The sequence below is a fragment of the Phyllopteryx taeniolatus genome, chromosome 8 (assembly GCF_024500385.1).
Source record: "Phyllopteryx taeniolatus isolate TA_2022b chromosome 8, UOR_Ptae_1.2, whole genome shotgun sequence".
Taxonomy (NCBI): domain Eukaryota; kingdom Metazoa; phylum Chordata; class Actinopteri; order Syngnathiformes; family Syngnathidae; genus Phyllopteryx; species Phyllopteryx taeniolatus.
Window position 1 is genome coordinate 27381704 of NC_084509.1, and position 16457 is coordinate 27398160.

A 16457-nucleotide genomic window follows, 5' to 3' on the forward strand; every position below is an offset into this window, starting at 1 on the left:
CAACTCTTGTAATTGGCCAGACCAATTACAGAAGGGAAGACCTTCAAAACCTCGCTCCCCTTTCTCACCTGCACGATCCTGAAAGCCGGTCAGAAACTGCAAGACGGGATTAAAGTGAAAATTGTCCCCCCCACCGCCGCAGCCTCTAACCTTTGAATCCGCTCTCTGCTTTGAGTCCGGCAAAAACCCCGAGGTCCCTTTAGCTCTCTCGTCTGCTTTCTGTCCTGCACGTCCGACATGGCGACAAAGTCAGGGGGCAAAAGGTACTCAATCGTCTGGAGAGATTGGGTCAGGGATAGGCTCTGTCATCGCCGTGACGACGGGGAGGAACAGCAACAGGAAGTGACCGCAAGCGGTTACCATGACCTGCAGACATTTGTGTATTGATAGCATACTGTGTGGCGACAAAACGGTAACCCTCGTGAAAATCAGTTGAGGAAGAAGCTAGTTACGAATTACTTTCAGTGTCCATGCATTGACTTTTATGGGAACATCGACCTCTCCAACATGGCCGCCTTATAGGCACGTCCGTTAGCTGAGATGCAATCTTGCGCTAGCCTAGCTACACGGTCTTATTGATGGCCTTCCCCGGTTGCCAAAGTAGATAGCGATCGTTTCATTGGCCGTTGAGGTGCCTTGAATGCCGCTCCCCGTGATTGGCTGTGTGGCATGGGTCGGGTTTATTTTCGTCGATTATTGGTGGATTAGATTGGTCAAGTAGGCGCGTCTACGTTTGAAAAGTAAACCGCAGTTACGTTTACGGTGAAGTTAATGGCGCTAAGCTAAACCGCGCTGCATTCGGGGCGACTAGAACCCAAAGTCAACAGTTGGCAGTTTTTTTTTTTTGGTCAAACTTCGGCGACATGGCGGAGCGCCCGGACTGCGGCGGTTCCCTCCACGCTGCCAAGAGGTCAGCAGCGGGCAGCAAGAGCCGTCACAAGAGCTCCGGAAGCCGCCGGGTACGTGATACTGGGCTGTCTTAGCTTTAGCTCCGTGCTAACACTGCTGCTTGTAACAGAGCTAGCTGTCAGTCAATTATTCAAAACGTTATTTAACCAGAAAATGAAACCCGTTGAGGCCGAGGTCTCTTTTTCATGGAGGCGGAGCACCGGTCACGTCATTACAATAACCTTACAAGTGTACGTAAAAGAACACCGTACAATTGCAATCAGAACATGAACTGTCTGTCTGTCTGTGTAGACTACCGTCCACCCAGAACGCAGAGGAATAAATAAAGGCTGACCAAATAAACATAATGCAATAGTTAATCGATTCATTGTTGCACCTCGAAATATAACAATACTCACACAACAAACAAAGTGCAGTAAATAAACACAAAACAATTGAATGTCCCCTAATTTAGAAACAATAAAATGATTACACAGCTAAATGATAAAAATAGGTGAGACGGAAATGGATAGTGAGGGGTGCTTGTCTGACGGGCACTGGGGGGGTTGTTCCATAGTTCAGGCTTTAGAAGACGGGGCCTGGCCTGGCGAGTGACGTGGGAGTCGCCCAGTGAGTGTGTAAGCTTGGCTGGCTGCTCAGACGCCAACCGTTCGCCAGTGTGAGTTTTGAATCACTGAATTGGGGTGCAGAAGAACGGCAATTTTGGGAATGAACGGCTGTGACGTAAAGGCACGACACGAACGCGACTGAAGGCGAGATGGCGGTTGTTGTGTTTTCAGGTGAAACTGGAGAAAGTTCTGGGCATCAGCACGGCCAGCGGCAGCGCTTTGGCGTCCGACCCCAACTCCGGGCTTGTCGCCTATCCTGCAGGGTAAGACCCCCGCCCCAACAACAACCTGGCCCGGCCCCACCTGATGGTGTGCTTGTGCGTGTGTTAGGTGTGTGGTCGTGTTGCTCCACCCGCAGATCAACAAACAAAGCCACATCATCAACATGTCCAGGTGCTTCCTCCCTTCCCGTTTTGGTCGCTGGTCGGCCCGTTCAACAGGTGCTGGTGATCAAAACTTTTCCACTTTTGTTTTCGCATAACCACCTTCGGGATGTTCTTTTTTTTTTTTTTTTTTTTCTTCCAGAAAACCTTTCAGCGCTTTGGCCTTCTCCTGTGATGGCAAACATCTGGTCACTGGGGAGGTAGCGACTGCCGTGCTAATGTTAGCAGCAGCCAATTGCCATGATTAGCTTACCAAAGCGCCGTTATAACTAGGGCCCGACCGATATGGATTTATTTTTTGGTGCTGATGACAATATCGATGTTTGGCAGGGGGGAAAAAAAGATAAATGATAAATCGTCCGATTTATTAAATGGTTTCTGATTAATGAAATAACTTATTTTGCGGTTGCTAAACGCTTACAACAACGTTCATCCAAACAATTCCATACCGCATCGGTCGTGGCCCGGGTTAACAACGTCCGGCACCGTTAACCTACAGGGTGCCGGTGGAATTTCAGCGAGAGCGGGTCAAAGACGAAGGAGAAGAGGAAAGCGCAGAGCCGAGAACTATGACAGGAACATCTCGAAGTTGGTTGACATGATGATTAGAAGAAAGCGTGCTAGAGGTGAAAGAGAAATTCTGGAAGTAGTTCTGAGCATCCCAGACAGGGAGAGAGTTGTGATTGGTGCAGATTGTAATGGACATGTTGGTGAAGGAAACAGGGGGTGATGAAGAAGTGATGGGTAAGTACGGCATCCAGGAAAGGAACTTGGAGGGACAGATGGTGGTAGACTTTGCAAAAAGGATGCAAATGGCTGCAGTTCACACTTTTTTCCAAAAGAGGCAGGAACACAGGGTGACCTACAAGAGCGGAGCTGGATTACATCTTGTGCAGACGATGTCATCTGAAGGAGGTTACTGACTGTAAGGTAGTGGTAGGGGAGAGTGTGACTAGACAGCAAAGAAGACAACTCTGGTGGTGGGGAGGAAGATTAAGAAGAAAAAGGCAGAGCAGAGAAGCATGTGCTGGAAGCTGAGAAAGGAAGAGTGTTGTGGGGCTTTTTGGGAAGAGGTGAGACAGGAGGAGCTTCCAGAAGACTGGACCACGACAGCCAAGATGATCAGCGAGACGGGCAGGAGAGTACTTGGTGTATCTTCTGGTAGGAAAGGGGGAGAGGAGACTTGGTGGGGGAATCCTCAAAGTACAGGAAATCATACAAAAAAAGAGGTTAGCTAAGAAGAAGTGGAACTGAGAGGACTGCGGAGAGGAGAAAGGAATACATGGAGATGCCATGTAGGGTGAAGGTTGAGGTGGCAAAGTCCAAATGTAAGCCAGGTTGGACACTAAAGAAGGAGAAAAAGATCATTACAGGTTGGCCAGACACATGGATAGAGATGGGAAGGATGAGTTAAGCATAGAGATGGAAATATGTTGATTGGTGCCGGTAGTGTGCTGGATAGATACTATGAGGATACTTTGAGGAGTTGATGAATGAGGAAAATGAGAGAGAAGGGACAGTAGAAGAGGCAAGTGTGGTGGGGCAGGAAGTAGCAATGATTAGTAAGGGGGAAGTTAGAAAGCCACTAAAGAGGATGAAAAAAAATAGAATGACATTCCTGTGGAGGTAAGTGTTGGTTTAACTTGAACCCCCCCCCCAACCCCAAAAGTCTAGACCAGCCGCCAGATCGCCACCACCACAAATAGATTCCGGTCCTGTGGCAAACGCTAAATATCGTTATCGCACATCTCTACTAACTGCCTTTCTAAATTCAACCAACCGAGAACCGCCGTGCTAACACGTCATTCTGTGATGTGTGTCTGTTTGTGTGTGTCAGCGTGGTCACCTGCCGTGCGTGCGGGTGTGGCAGGTGGACGATGGCGTGGAGGCGGCCGATGTCCAGAATCACAAGTGCAGCGTTTCCTGCGTGGCGTTCTCCACGGGTGGCAACTACGTGGTCTCCGTGGGAGACCAGTACGACATGAACGTGTGTGTGTGGGACTGGCGGGTGAGCACGCACGCACGTGCGCACGCACAACACGGCAGGTTGCGGATGACTAATTTGCGGTCGTTTGTGAGTGAGCAGAAGGGCTCCATCCTGGCCTCCAACAAAGTGTCCAGCAGCGTGTCGGCCATTTCCTTTTCCGAGGACGGCAGCTACTTTGTCACGGCCGGCAAAAGACATGTCCGGTTTTGGTACCTGGACGCCTCCAAGGAGCGGCGGGTATCGATTTTCATTTTCATTTCATGTATTGCACTCCTTGTAGGCAGCACGGTGGATGAGTTTCTCGTCCTTCCGAGGGTCGGGGTTCGAGTCTTAATTGCGGCCACATCCCAAAAACACGTTAGCATGTCAGCTTCACTGAAGACCGTCTGAACTGTCACTCCAGGGTCCGACGTCAACGGACGCTGGCCCGTTCGGGCCAGTACAGATTTTATAAATGCCTACGATGGAACCGACACGTTCTTGCTTTTCCCCCAAATATCTTGAGTTTCATTCACTTAAAACCATCAAAGCAAAGCAAATGTATTTATATAGCGCATTTCATACACAACGTAACTCAATGTGCTTTACATGATTATAAACATTTAAAATAAAGGGGGGCGGGGGGGGGGGTTAAATAAATAAAAATACAATTAAAACAGCCTACAGTGCAAGAAATATCATTTAAAAGTGGAAAAGCTCTAAAAAGCATGAGAAGAAAAGAAGTTTTTAACCTGGACTTCAAAACATTCACACTTGGGGCTGACGTCACTTCTGTTGGCAACTTATTCCATTTGTGTGCAGCATAATAGCTAAATGCTGCTTCACCATGTTTGCTTTGGACTCTGTGCTCCACTATTTGACCAGAGTCTGTGGATCTCAGAGCCCTACTGGGTTTATATTCCATTAGCATTTCATTCATGTATTCAGGACCCAAACCGTTCAGTGATTTATAGACCAGTAGCAGAACTTTAAAATCTATTCTAAAGCTGACTGTAAGCCAGTGTAAAGAATCGGAGTAATATGCTCTGACCTCTTTGTTCTGGTCAGAACCCGAGCTGCAGAATTCTGAATGAGCTGCAGCTGTTTAATGCTCTTTTTAGGGAGTCCAGTCAGAAGACCATTACAATAGTCAAGTCTACTTGAGATAAAAGCATGGTCTGGTCTGCTTGACACATGCAAGCCTTCACTCTGGATATGTTCTTCAGATGGTAGAAGGCAGTTTTAGTTATTGATGTGACATGACTGTTGAAAGTCAGGTCGGAATCTATCAGAACACCAAGGTTTCGGACTTGGTCTTTGGTTTTTAAAAAGAGTGACTCCAGGTATTTACTAACTGCAATCGTCTTTTCTTTATTGCCAAAAACAATTATCTCAGTTTTGTTGTGGTTTATCCATCCATCCATCCATTTTCTGAGCCGCTTCTCCTCACTAGGGTCGCGGGCATGCTGGAGCCTATCTCAGCTGTCATCGGGCAGGAGGCGGGGTACACCCTGAACTGGTTGCCAGCCAATCGCAGGGCACATACAAACAAACAACCATTCGCACTCACATTCACACCCGCGGGCAATTCAGAGTGTTCAATTAACGTGCATGTTTTTGGGATGTGGGAGGAAACCGGAGTGCCCGGAGAAAACCCACGCAGGCACGGGGAGAACATGCAAACTCCACACAGGTGGGGTCAGGGATTGAACCCGGGTCCTCAGAACTGTGAGGCTGACGCTCTAACCAGTCGGCCACCGTGGCGCTGTTGTGGTTTAATTGAAGAAAATGTTAGCTCATCCAGTGATTTAGTGGCACAACACCTCAATTGAACTGTAGTCAGCTAGATATAACTGTGTGTCATCTGCATTGCTATGATAGTCAAAATTAAAGTTCTGAAGAATTTGACCCAAGGGTAGCATATACAGGCTGAACAGGAGGGGTCCAAGAACTGACCCTTGAGGGACCCCATAGGTCATTGCCATTCGATGAGACTGCACACTTCCAATGGTTACGAAATGACTCCTTTCCTCCAGGTAGGACCTGAACCATTTCAGGACTGTTCCATTTAGTCCTACCCGCGTTTCCAACCTGTTCAGCAGTATATTATGCTCTAGTGTATCAAAAGCCGCACTGAGGTCCAACAAGACCAGAATAGACCTTTCCCGAGTCAGTATTCAACCTTCTATCATTTAGCACTTTGATAAGAGCAGATTCTGCACTGTGATGAGTTCGGAACCCTGATTGAAATTTGTTAAAAAGTCACTATTACCGCACTGCCTGCGGCCATTTTTTGCACGTCAGGTTAACAATCCTCGATCATTGGCCGGATTAAGGACACACCGCGAGGTTGATGATGCAAACCGCTTGGCTTTCCAGGCTGCTGCAGCAACTCAAGTAAAATGATCTGGCTACGATCACATTGGAGTATCATGTTTTCACGCAACCTGAGACTTCTTGGCGTTTTCCAAAAACTTCAATGTTTTCTTCTTCATTTTGATTTGATTCCACTCTACCAATGGACATCCGGTTTTGGGTCTCTGCATTGCATATTGCGACGTGTTAGATGAATCCATATTTTGTCAGCCATCCCTGGCGAACGCAGTTTGTCGCTGTGCGCAGGGCACCGGCACGGCGCCTCTGATGGGTCGCTCGGGGTTGCTGGGCGACCACCGGCAGGCCGTCTTCAGCGGGGTGGCGTGCGGTCGTGGCGCCGCGGCGGCCGGCACCTACGCTGTCACGCGGTCCGCCCTCCTGTGTCGCTTCGACGCCGGTCGGCAGCTGGAAGCCTGGGTGCGCCTCAAGGTCGGTGCGCCCGCCCGCGTCGTGCCGTACGTATGCGCGTGCCGAACGTACGTGCCTTACTTGCGTGCCGTGCGGCCGGCGTTCGCTCACCCCGCGTTGTGGTTTTGCAGGCGTCGTGCGCGTGTAGCGTGGAGGTGACGGAGGACTTTGTGTTTTGCGGTTGTTCGGACGGTTTGGTGCGCGTTTTCTCGCCGTCGGACCTGCGTTACATCACCACCCTGCCCTACCCGCACCGCATGGGGGTGGAGCTTATGCTGCCCAGGTACACACACACACGCACACTAGAAATGAACTAGAACTGTTTTTTGTTCATGTCTGGGCTTTTTGTGTTTTTTTTGTGTTTTGTCTCTTTGTATTTTATCTTCTTGTTTTTGTGTGTGCGCGCACGGAAACTTTACGGTTGTGTGTTCTCTGTCTATTTCAACTCTTTTGTTTGTCTGGCTGTGTTTGTGTGCGTGTATTATGTTTTTGCTTATTTTTTTAAAGTTTTGTGTGTGCGTTTCAGCCCGTCGGGTTCCAGGCTGAGCCGTTATCCCGACGCGGTGGCTCTGACCTTTAACCCCAGGGCACGACATCTGACGTGCGTGTACGCCGACCACAGCGTTTACGTTTGGGACATCGGCCAGCTCAGGAACGCCAACCAGATCCACACAGCCCTCTACCACAGCGCCCCCGTGTGGAACATACAGGTACTCGCTATACAGTAATCCCTCGCCATATCGCCGCTCACTTTTTGCCGGTTCAGTGCATGGCGGATTTTTTGTTTTGGATCAGTGCGGCAGAGCTGCCGACTGTTACAGAACATCACTATTTTCTTACGGAAATCATTGAACACTGACTTGTCACAGTCGGAACATCGATTGTTCCGGATACTGGGTAGAAAATAATACCGCGTCCGACGTTACCAGCCAGTATGGCGCTGGGTCCGGCCAAGCTGATGAAAGGAGAGGGGGGGGGTGTACGCTGTTACGGGCCCCCCGCTCCGGCTTCCAAGCCGCGGAGGCGAAAGTTCTCTCTCCATTGGGTGTCAACGCATTGTAAGTCACTAATTATCGCCTCCCGTGATAGCGAATAAGCTACTCTACCATCCTTACTTTGGGGAACAGGGAAAGCCGTAATTAGAGGCAAAATCATTTCATACGGTTCCTACAAGGAAAAAACAAGAACAAATATTAGAAAGCAACTTACAGAAGAATATGCAATCAACCTGACAGACCTACTTAGGAGGCAACTTTATGCTTTACAACAACTTGATTGCAATTTCCTAAAAAGAACAGAGTTCTTACTATAACACAAATTTTGAGCTCAGGAATAAACCAGGAAAATTTCTCGCAAACCAACTTACAAAACAGAACACTAATTCCAACCATACAAGATTCTAATGGCAAACTTACTCATTCACCACAGGATGTTAATGATGTATTCTACAACTACTTCAGTAGCTTATATTCATCCCACAGCAAGCCGTATAACAACAACATTGAAACTCAATTAACTTGCGGAAGTAAAGCGTTTTTAGAAGCCCCATTAACCGTTGCTGAATTGCGTGAGGCCGCAAACGGGTAGAGCTTCAGGCCATGATGGATTTTCCACAGAGTTTTATAAACATTTCTGGTCTATACTACAACCACTATTTTCAGAACGGTGACAGAGATAAAAGATAAAGGCTTAATTAGAAGCCATATGAACACAGCCGCAATAAAACTACTCCTGAAACCACAGAAAGACCCCACTCGTCCAGCTAATTGCCCACCGCTGTCACTAATTAATACGGACATCAAAATCATATCTAAGGCTTTAGCTAACTGACCAAAAAACAATTCCCCCTCCAGAGCAGTTGGAAAGACTAATCTCGCAATAGTCCGGTGCAGTGACCATTGTGCAAAGGGCGCCGAGACTTCAAGGAGTGGATGCGGTTTAAAGTGACGAGTAGCGCGATCATCTGGAAGAATGTCGATTGTGCAAATGTTGCAGATACTCCTCAGTCAGTGTGCAAATGGACCAGATGCTGCTCTGGCATGAGTGGCTAGTATTTGTCAACAACAGATATGCAAATAGTGGGAGGGTCCATAGGGGTCGGGTGCAGTGCGAGCTGGGCGGTGACCGAAGGCAGGGACCTTGGCGATCCGATCCCTGGCTACAGAAGCTGGCTCTCGGCGGCATGTGGAACGTCACCTCTCTGGGAGGGAAGGATCCCGAGCTAGTGTGTGAGGTCGAGAAGTTCTGTGCGGTGACGTTTTAATGAAGCGCGTTTGCTTCCAGGTGTGTCCAGAGCAGTCCGATGCGTCTCGGTCCTGTCTGCCGCCATCTTCGTTCCTCACGTGTTCGTCAGACAACACCATCAGGCTGTGGCACGCCGACTCCGCCGCGCCGTACAACAACCTCTATAGCAACGTAGCGCACGCGCAGGCAGGCACTTTGATTATCTTTCCGATGGTTCCAGGTTTGACGTTTGTTGTGCTTTCAGGACCTGCTGAGGATTTTATACGTGGGGGACAACGCTCCGGCAGACCGGGAGGATAAGTCGGAGGCCGCTGACGACAAGTCCGCCATCAGAGTGCTGCGCCTCGGTCCCGACGGGCGACGGCTGGCCACCGGAGACCTCTGCGGAATCCTGCGGTGAGGTCGTGTGACGTAACGACGGAAACGCGTATGACGTCGCAATTCATCAAAAAGGGGTTCAAGCTGTTTATTGCCACTCCTGGCTGAAGTTCAGCGTCAGATTAAACCCAAAACCGAGAATTACACCTTGCATATTTAAAACAACCGAACAAGTTTGTCTTAAGAAGGGCCGCTAGCTGAATGCTCACTTTAATGGAAAATGCCATTGACATGCTAACACTTAGCATCCCTAGTTTACAACCTTTGAAGCAATGAATATTTGAAGACAAACAGTGAAGCAACACATTTAGAAAGATAAATTGTAACCATATTCACAGGCATATATTCTTTGTCGACTACAAAAAAAAATATTTTACCGAGTTGCTCACAGTAGTAGTAGAAATTCGTTTTCGTTTGCCCGCATGACTGGATTATTCTGCCACCTGGTGGCCATGGTGGAACAACACAACACAACACAACACTACACATTGAATTGGATGGCAGCATTAAATCCCGATGCACAAACTGTTTGATTCTATTAATGTTTCCAAATGCGACAACTTCAAAGCGATCCGCAGTGGGCCTTTTCGGGACTATCTCGGTCTGCAGTACAAGCATCCTTATCTGGAGATCGGGAGTAGCTTCTTCACACAGCCTGAGAGGATATTTTCTCCCTCTCCGCGTGCAGCATCTTTGATTTGGAGTTTCTGGACGAGCTGGTGAAGATTGAGGCGCATGACTCTGAGGTTTTGGCTCTGGAGTTCTCGCCGTCCTCTGCAGGTAAGACCCAAGACCAGGTACCACTGTACTGAGTATCGTCCCGACAAATGGTGTCATTAATGGTGCTCGGTCTCGCCTTTCGTATTGACCGGAAACAATGATTAGCAAATCACAATTAATGTGTTACTCCTTGTACTATTCCAAAATAATAGTCCAACAAATGAAAAATCCAATGCGATGATTTGAAAACTATTGAACCGGTAAGAGAGAGTACGCCGGCATATTTTGGCTGCTGTGTCTCCGTACCGAAGAGTTTACGTTTTGACTTTAAAAGGTCTCACTTAAACCAGGATCCCTCGCACTACCTTGGCCACAGGTCAGATCCCAGCCGGATCTGTTTTGCGCTCATCGTCGGGGGCCATAAATCCCGGTGGACTGGACCCAGCTGCCCCCTTTCCGGCTAGCCTGCTGCTACTTAGCCCACTGGCTAGCTAGCTACCTACCTCCCGAGCGGGACCAACTTTCTTACATCCGGCGACGGCTCCTTTTCCGCTTCTGTGCTAACCGTGCAGCTCATTGGAGAGCTAGGCTAAGCGTAAGCCTCCTTAAGCGGAGAGCTTGCTCGTTTGTGTTTTTTTTAAACAAACTTGGTGGAAGGTGCGACTTGTAGATGCGGGCGGACCAAGTCGAAATGGCGGCGGCCGTGGGCACCATGGCGGCGCTTGTCGGAATAAAGTAAGTATTTTATTCTTTGAGTTCTGATTGATTTTTTTGGATTGACTGGCATTCGCAAGTCAATCCAAATCCCCACCGATTCGTTGGTCGGACGAGTCACTGAACGTCCAGTGGATGAGCAGCCCCCCGGCTCTCGTCCGTCTGCGTGTCGACGCCGTGCGTTTGCGTTTTCAGGCGTGAAGCTACTCGCCAGTGCCGGCAGGGACCGACTCGTTCGAATCTTCAACCTGGACCGCGACTTCCGTCCGGAGCAGACCATCGCCGACCACTCCGCGCCCGTCGTCGCCGTCAAGTTCGCAGGTCTCGACCGGCGCTTCGGACGGGAGCGAAACGGGCGCGAGGTCAACATCTGCCGCCCTCTTTCCAGGCGACGGTGCGCACATCCGCCTGGTAAGCTGCGGGGCCGACAAGAGCGTCTACTTCTACTCTTACGTGCGCGAACCTCATCGAACGGTAAACGCCGACACCGAGCTTCAACGCCAGGGGGCGCCCGAAACATGCGGTGAGCGTGCACCGTGTGTTCAGGCGGAGGGAGGCGTGTCCTTCTGGCGGACGCAGCAAGTGGTGGAAAAGACGGCGCTGCACGACATGGACGTGGACTCGTCCAGGACGCACGTGGCCGTCGCCTGTCAGGACAGAAACGTCCGGTGAGGAGCGCGTGTCAATGTGTGGGGGCTGCAGCTGTACACATTTGAGTTAGACTTTTGTTATTTCAGCAAGTTTATTGCAAAATCTTTTTTTTTTGCCCATGACTGTTATAAACTGGCCGTTATTGTTGGGGCCGCAACTAAAAATGGTCTAAATAATTGATTAATCTGGCCGTTGTGTTTTTTTGGATTCATCAATGAATCGGAGTGAACACTTTTTACAATTTCCATCCCTTTATTAAAAACCAGGACGTCATTTCAAATTGGCAGTGCAGAAAATGCACCAAAACAAAACAGGCAAAAATGTTGCTCATTATTTTTGTAACGTAAAGGATCTTTGCAAATGTCTTATTTTGAAAAAACACAAAGATCATCAGTCTTCTTTTCTTTTTTTTTTTTTTTTTTACTATTTCAAATTGATGTATTTCCTGTCGAGAGGCTGAATTTCAAGGATTTGGACAATTTGAAGTTAAACTCTTGAAATGAATCTATCAGAATGGTTGACTTCATTTGAGACTCAATCGTTGCAACCGAACAGGAGAGGGAGCGATGATGTTTCACTCTGCCACCTTTTTTGGGGAAAAGTGAGAAGTGACTTGAATTAACGCGAGTTTGATGTCCACTTCAAGTTCAAATACATTTCAAAAGCGCATCCTTTTTCCCCCCGTAAATTGGTCATGAGGCTCAGTTCCGGGTTTGGTTTGTAACATCTGTCAGAAAATGTGCAAAAATATTGTTTTCCAAAATAAGAGATGATTGCAAATGTCTTATTTTGAGGAAAAAAACAAAAACCAAAGGTCATCGGTCTGCTTTCACAGCGGACAACAGAAATGGGGGAATATTTCCTGTCGGGAGTGATTTGGGGAAATTTGAAGTCAAATGAGGTCCGAGCGATGAATTGATTAGCAGAATATTTTGGGATGGATTTGTTGCACCTCTAATTGTGCGCGTCTCCGTTCAGGGTGTACAGCGTGGAGACGGGAAAGCTGAAGAAATGTTTGAAGGACCCCGCAAGCAAAGGAGGAGCTTTGCTGAAGGTTGAAACATTTGACTGCACGGTGAACTCCGTTTATCGCGCGTTCCACGGCCCACAGGTTTTTTCACGGCAATGTATTTAAGTACAATTGAAACTTTTATGTGCAATCATTTTAATTGACTGATTATATTAGTACAGTTCTCTGTTTTCCCGTACGTAAGAAGTGCAGTGTTAATATTGAAAATGTGCGTATTGTTACAGTGGCTAACAAAAATCTAGAAAAAAAATAAAACCTGCCTTGTTCTTGTTGAACACTTGGGCCTACTACGCAACTGCATGTTATTTGGCTATGAATTCTTTGAGGTGGTTAGCTTGAGAACTGCTTTTAGCAAAGTCTGCTAGCGTAATGCTAACATATAAGGCAACATGCCATAGATGGGCTACCTGAAATTCGGATGGATGTTCTGATGATTGTCACCCTTGAAAGCTTTGCGTGCAAGCAGAGCACTCAGCCGCACTCGCAGGCGTCTTTTCTCTCGCCAGTTGCCGGAGATCGGTTCGGCGCCCGTTGAGCCGTTCGTTACGTCGCACGTCTTCCGGTAGAGCTCGTTTCAAAATCCGCATCGAAGGTGGCGCGAATGGCGAGCGGCGCTAAATCGGGGTTCACCGTCATCATTTCTCGCTTTTTTCTCGGACGCGACGGGCTGACGTCGTCGTCTCGTTGCCGCCGCAGGTCCACGTGGATCCGACCGGCTCCTTCGTGGCCACCTGCTGCTCCGACAAGAACATCAGCATCTTGGACTACCGGTCCGGCGAGCGCGTGGCCGCCCTGTTTGGGCATTCAGGTGACTATCGATGGGCGCGCGCGCGCGCGCGGTTTCCGCATTGCCAACCGCGTTCGAACTACGTCTACAAGCCGTCTGGGATCTTTCTTTCCCTTGAGCGAGACGTCGTCGCCACGATAGTGGTGCACAAGCCATGAGGAAAAGTAACGCAAATCTGCACCGCACGTCAACGTTTGTTCGAATCGCAGCCTTTGCCATTTGGTCATCGCAATCGATGACATGAATCGTTTAGCCGTAATATTCACTGTTGACAGGCTGAAGTTCGCAGCATTTGGACAATTTCAACTTAAACAAGGTCTCTAAATGATTCCTTTGCTAATTGATTCTTATTTCATGGTCAATGTGCACTTATATTAATCGGTATCAATGGCCTTGAAAAGATGCTTGCGTCCGATTGAGCAGTGAGCTCATTTCCATGTGTAGTCCAGAACCTAAACTGGAAAAAAAACAAAAAAACAACAAATTGGGGTACGCAACTAACACACAGACGATATAATATACCGTCAAAATGCATCATAGATGAAATGATTTTGTTGTTGATGAATTTGGTCCTAGATTAGTGGTGGATTTCTATTTCAATAACGAGTCGCTTGAGCTGATTTCCATTTGAAAAGGTGCAGAAGAAATGACAGTGCCGTTCTGGTTGTGCGCTCAGAGCCGGTGACGTGCTTGCGGTTCAGCGCCGACTGCACGCGCCTGATCAGCGCGTCGGGAGACGGGTAAGCCCCGTCGCCGCCCGGACGCCGACTCCGCGCCGGGCTGACCTTTCGTGCGCTTTGTGCGTAGTTGTGTGTTTGTGTGGCGGCTGGACTCCCGCATGACCGCCACCATGATGATGAAGAAAAGGGCCCTGATGAAGAGCGCCGTCGCCGGCATCAGGTGAGCGGCGCGACGCCTCGCGCGCGCGCGGCGTTCTCCCATCGCTCACTCCGCGCGGCCGCTCGTTTCAGGCGGGAAACCTTCGTCGTCGGGCCGTCCCGTCGGGACGAGGAGCGCCGAACGCCGTCCAGACCGGACCCCGAAGGTGGTGATGTCGCCTACGGCGTCGTAGTCCCTCCACGAGTGAATGTCTGGTGGTCTCTGAGTCTCGTTTTGTCCTTCCAGGTGCTCCCCAAATACGCACTAATGGGAAGATGCCCATGTGGTTCCGAAAATTGGTCAGTTCGCTGTGTGCGTGTGCGTGTGCGCGTGCGTGCTGGGGTTGAACAACTCGAGATCTTTGTTGTAGGGTGCAACAAATTGACAAACTCATTGATTATCAAATGAATCCACAACTATTTTGATGATCGATTTGTTTTCCGCCGTTGCTTCCCTTTGTCCAAATCCTCGGAATTTCTTTGTCGTCCTGCATGAAAGCTGACTGATTGTTTGTTTTTGTTTTGTTCTTGTGTACGACATTTGCAAACATCTGCTTTGACTTGGGGAAGTTTTGTTGATGCATTATCTGCAGTCAATTTGAAGTCATGTCCGGTTTTTCAATAAAGGGATGGAAATGAATTCATTGAAAACGAATCAACAGATGAATCTAGAATCTTTTTTTTTTTTTTTTTTTTCCCCTTCCCCCTTGAAATTCCACAAAGATGGCGGCCACTTGCCAAGTTGTTACTACGGTGGTGAAAGCCAAGTTGAAGTCGGTGAATCGATGACGTCACGGCTATTTTTTCAACAGGGTCTCCACGGAGCGGTTTCCCGTAATGACCTATTTGGACGGGACCGCCGTAGAAACGAAGACAAGTCAAAGATCTTTGCAAATGTCAACTCGCTAGTGTGTACTTTGTGTTTAGTGTCCATGGCGGTGTGCGTTCAGCAGGGCGAGGCGGCGGTCTCCTCGTACGTCCCGTCGGACGCAGAACCCGTTCCGGTGCGGAATCGTTGGCTGGAAAAGAGTCCCCTCGTCATCCTGGACTACTCTCCGAGTTCTAACGAAGACGAGGACGGGGAGGACGAAGACGAGGACTTTCATCCGCAGAGTCTGGAAAGCCGGCTGAGAGACGAGGAAGACCGCGCCGAAGGCGAGCTCGGTGGGCCGGAGGATCACGGGCTTACCCGGGTGCCGGTGTCGCGCGGAGAGCGCGGCGGGAGTCGGGAGCCGGACCGGCTTCCCCCTTCGTCCCGACGGCGCGACCTGCGACCTTCGACGTGACGACCCGTCTGCCGTCCTTCGCAGGTCAGTCGGTAATGCGAGCGGCGGCAGCGAAAGTCACGGGCCCCTTTTGTGTTCTACGGAAGCGTATTGCTGCCATACCGGAAAAACCCACGTGAACGTGATACGTGATATGTCATGTTAAAACATGATCAATTTCACCTTATGTCATGGTGATAACGCGATAAATGTCACTTTCGCATTCGGCAAACTAAATTCCTTCCGGGTGAGGTCACTGGCGGAGCCCCGTGAAGGCCCGTGCGTCGTCTTTGTGCGTCATAAATCAAAGTTACGAGCTACGTACAGTGCCACGAAAAAGTATTGCCCCCCCCCCTTCTCAAATTCTTAGTTTCAACTAATAAATGGCAAATATAACCCAAGTGAACTTCAATGTGGTTTTTAAATGATAAGGAAATCCAACTATTCAGAGTTCCCTGGCCCTGTGTGAAAGAGTAATGACCCCCGAAATCTAACAACTGTTTGGGCCATCCTCAGCAGCAACAACTGAAATCCAACCGGCAATGAGTCTTTCACATCTCTTCCTTGCACAATTGTTTGAATTGGGCCAAAATGGGGGCTTTTCGAGCCTTTTGAAGGTCACGCCACCGCATTTCAATTGGGTCCGCGTCTGGACTTTGACTAGGTCACCGCAAAACCTTCATTTAGTTTTATTAAGCCATGCAGAAGTTGACTTGCTGGCGTGTTTTGGATCGTGATCGTACGCTTCAGCTTGAGGTCACGAACTGATGGACGCCCAGCAAGCATCACTTTCAGACACTTTTCAGAAGCCCACCATTTTGGTTTTTCACATCCTTTTTTGTTGGTCACATGAAATAGACATGGAAATGTTTGTTTTGTCTTTCTGCCATAATCATCGAAATTGAAACAAATAAAGGCCGGAAATAAAACGAATGTTTTGTCTCGCCAGTGCGACTGAGCTTGTGGCCACGCCCCCTTTGTTGACGTCAACGGCGTGTTCTGGGAGAGGCGGCGGCGTTGACCGATCCGTGTTTCCGCCATCCTCACGGACGCTTTGAAGACGTTTGGCTTTTTCATGTGGTCCTCTGCGCCTGAATTTGCTTTTACTCACAATTTCTTCAATAAAGGTTGTCCGACGTT

At 48.9% G+C, this 16457-nt stretch overlaps 1 protein-coding gene across 1 annotated transcript; it reads left to right on the top strand.

The window, feature by feature from the left end:
• The first annotated feature begins 863 nt into the window (after nt 1-863).
• wdr62 (WD repeat domain 62) lies at nt 864-16457 on the top strand. The gene is made up of 22 exons (XM_061782457.1): nt 864-959; nt 1689-1763; nt 1848-1957; nt 2043-2100; nt 3738-3908; nt 3987-4124; nt 6489-6671; nt 6782-6933; nt 7177-7360; nt 8934-9080; nt 9139-9290; nt 9961-10052; nt 10902-11027; nt 11095-11180; nt 11253-11374; nt 12336-12411; nt 13084-13195; nt 13851-13914; nt 13982-14074; nt 14146-14299; nt 15003-15362; nt 16267-16457. Exons 1-21 carry the CDS (start codon nt 864-866, stop codon nt 15336-15338), a joined length of 2727 nt encoding a protein of 908 aa, XP_061638441.1. The 3' UTR covers nt 15339-15362; nt 16267-16457.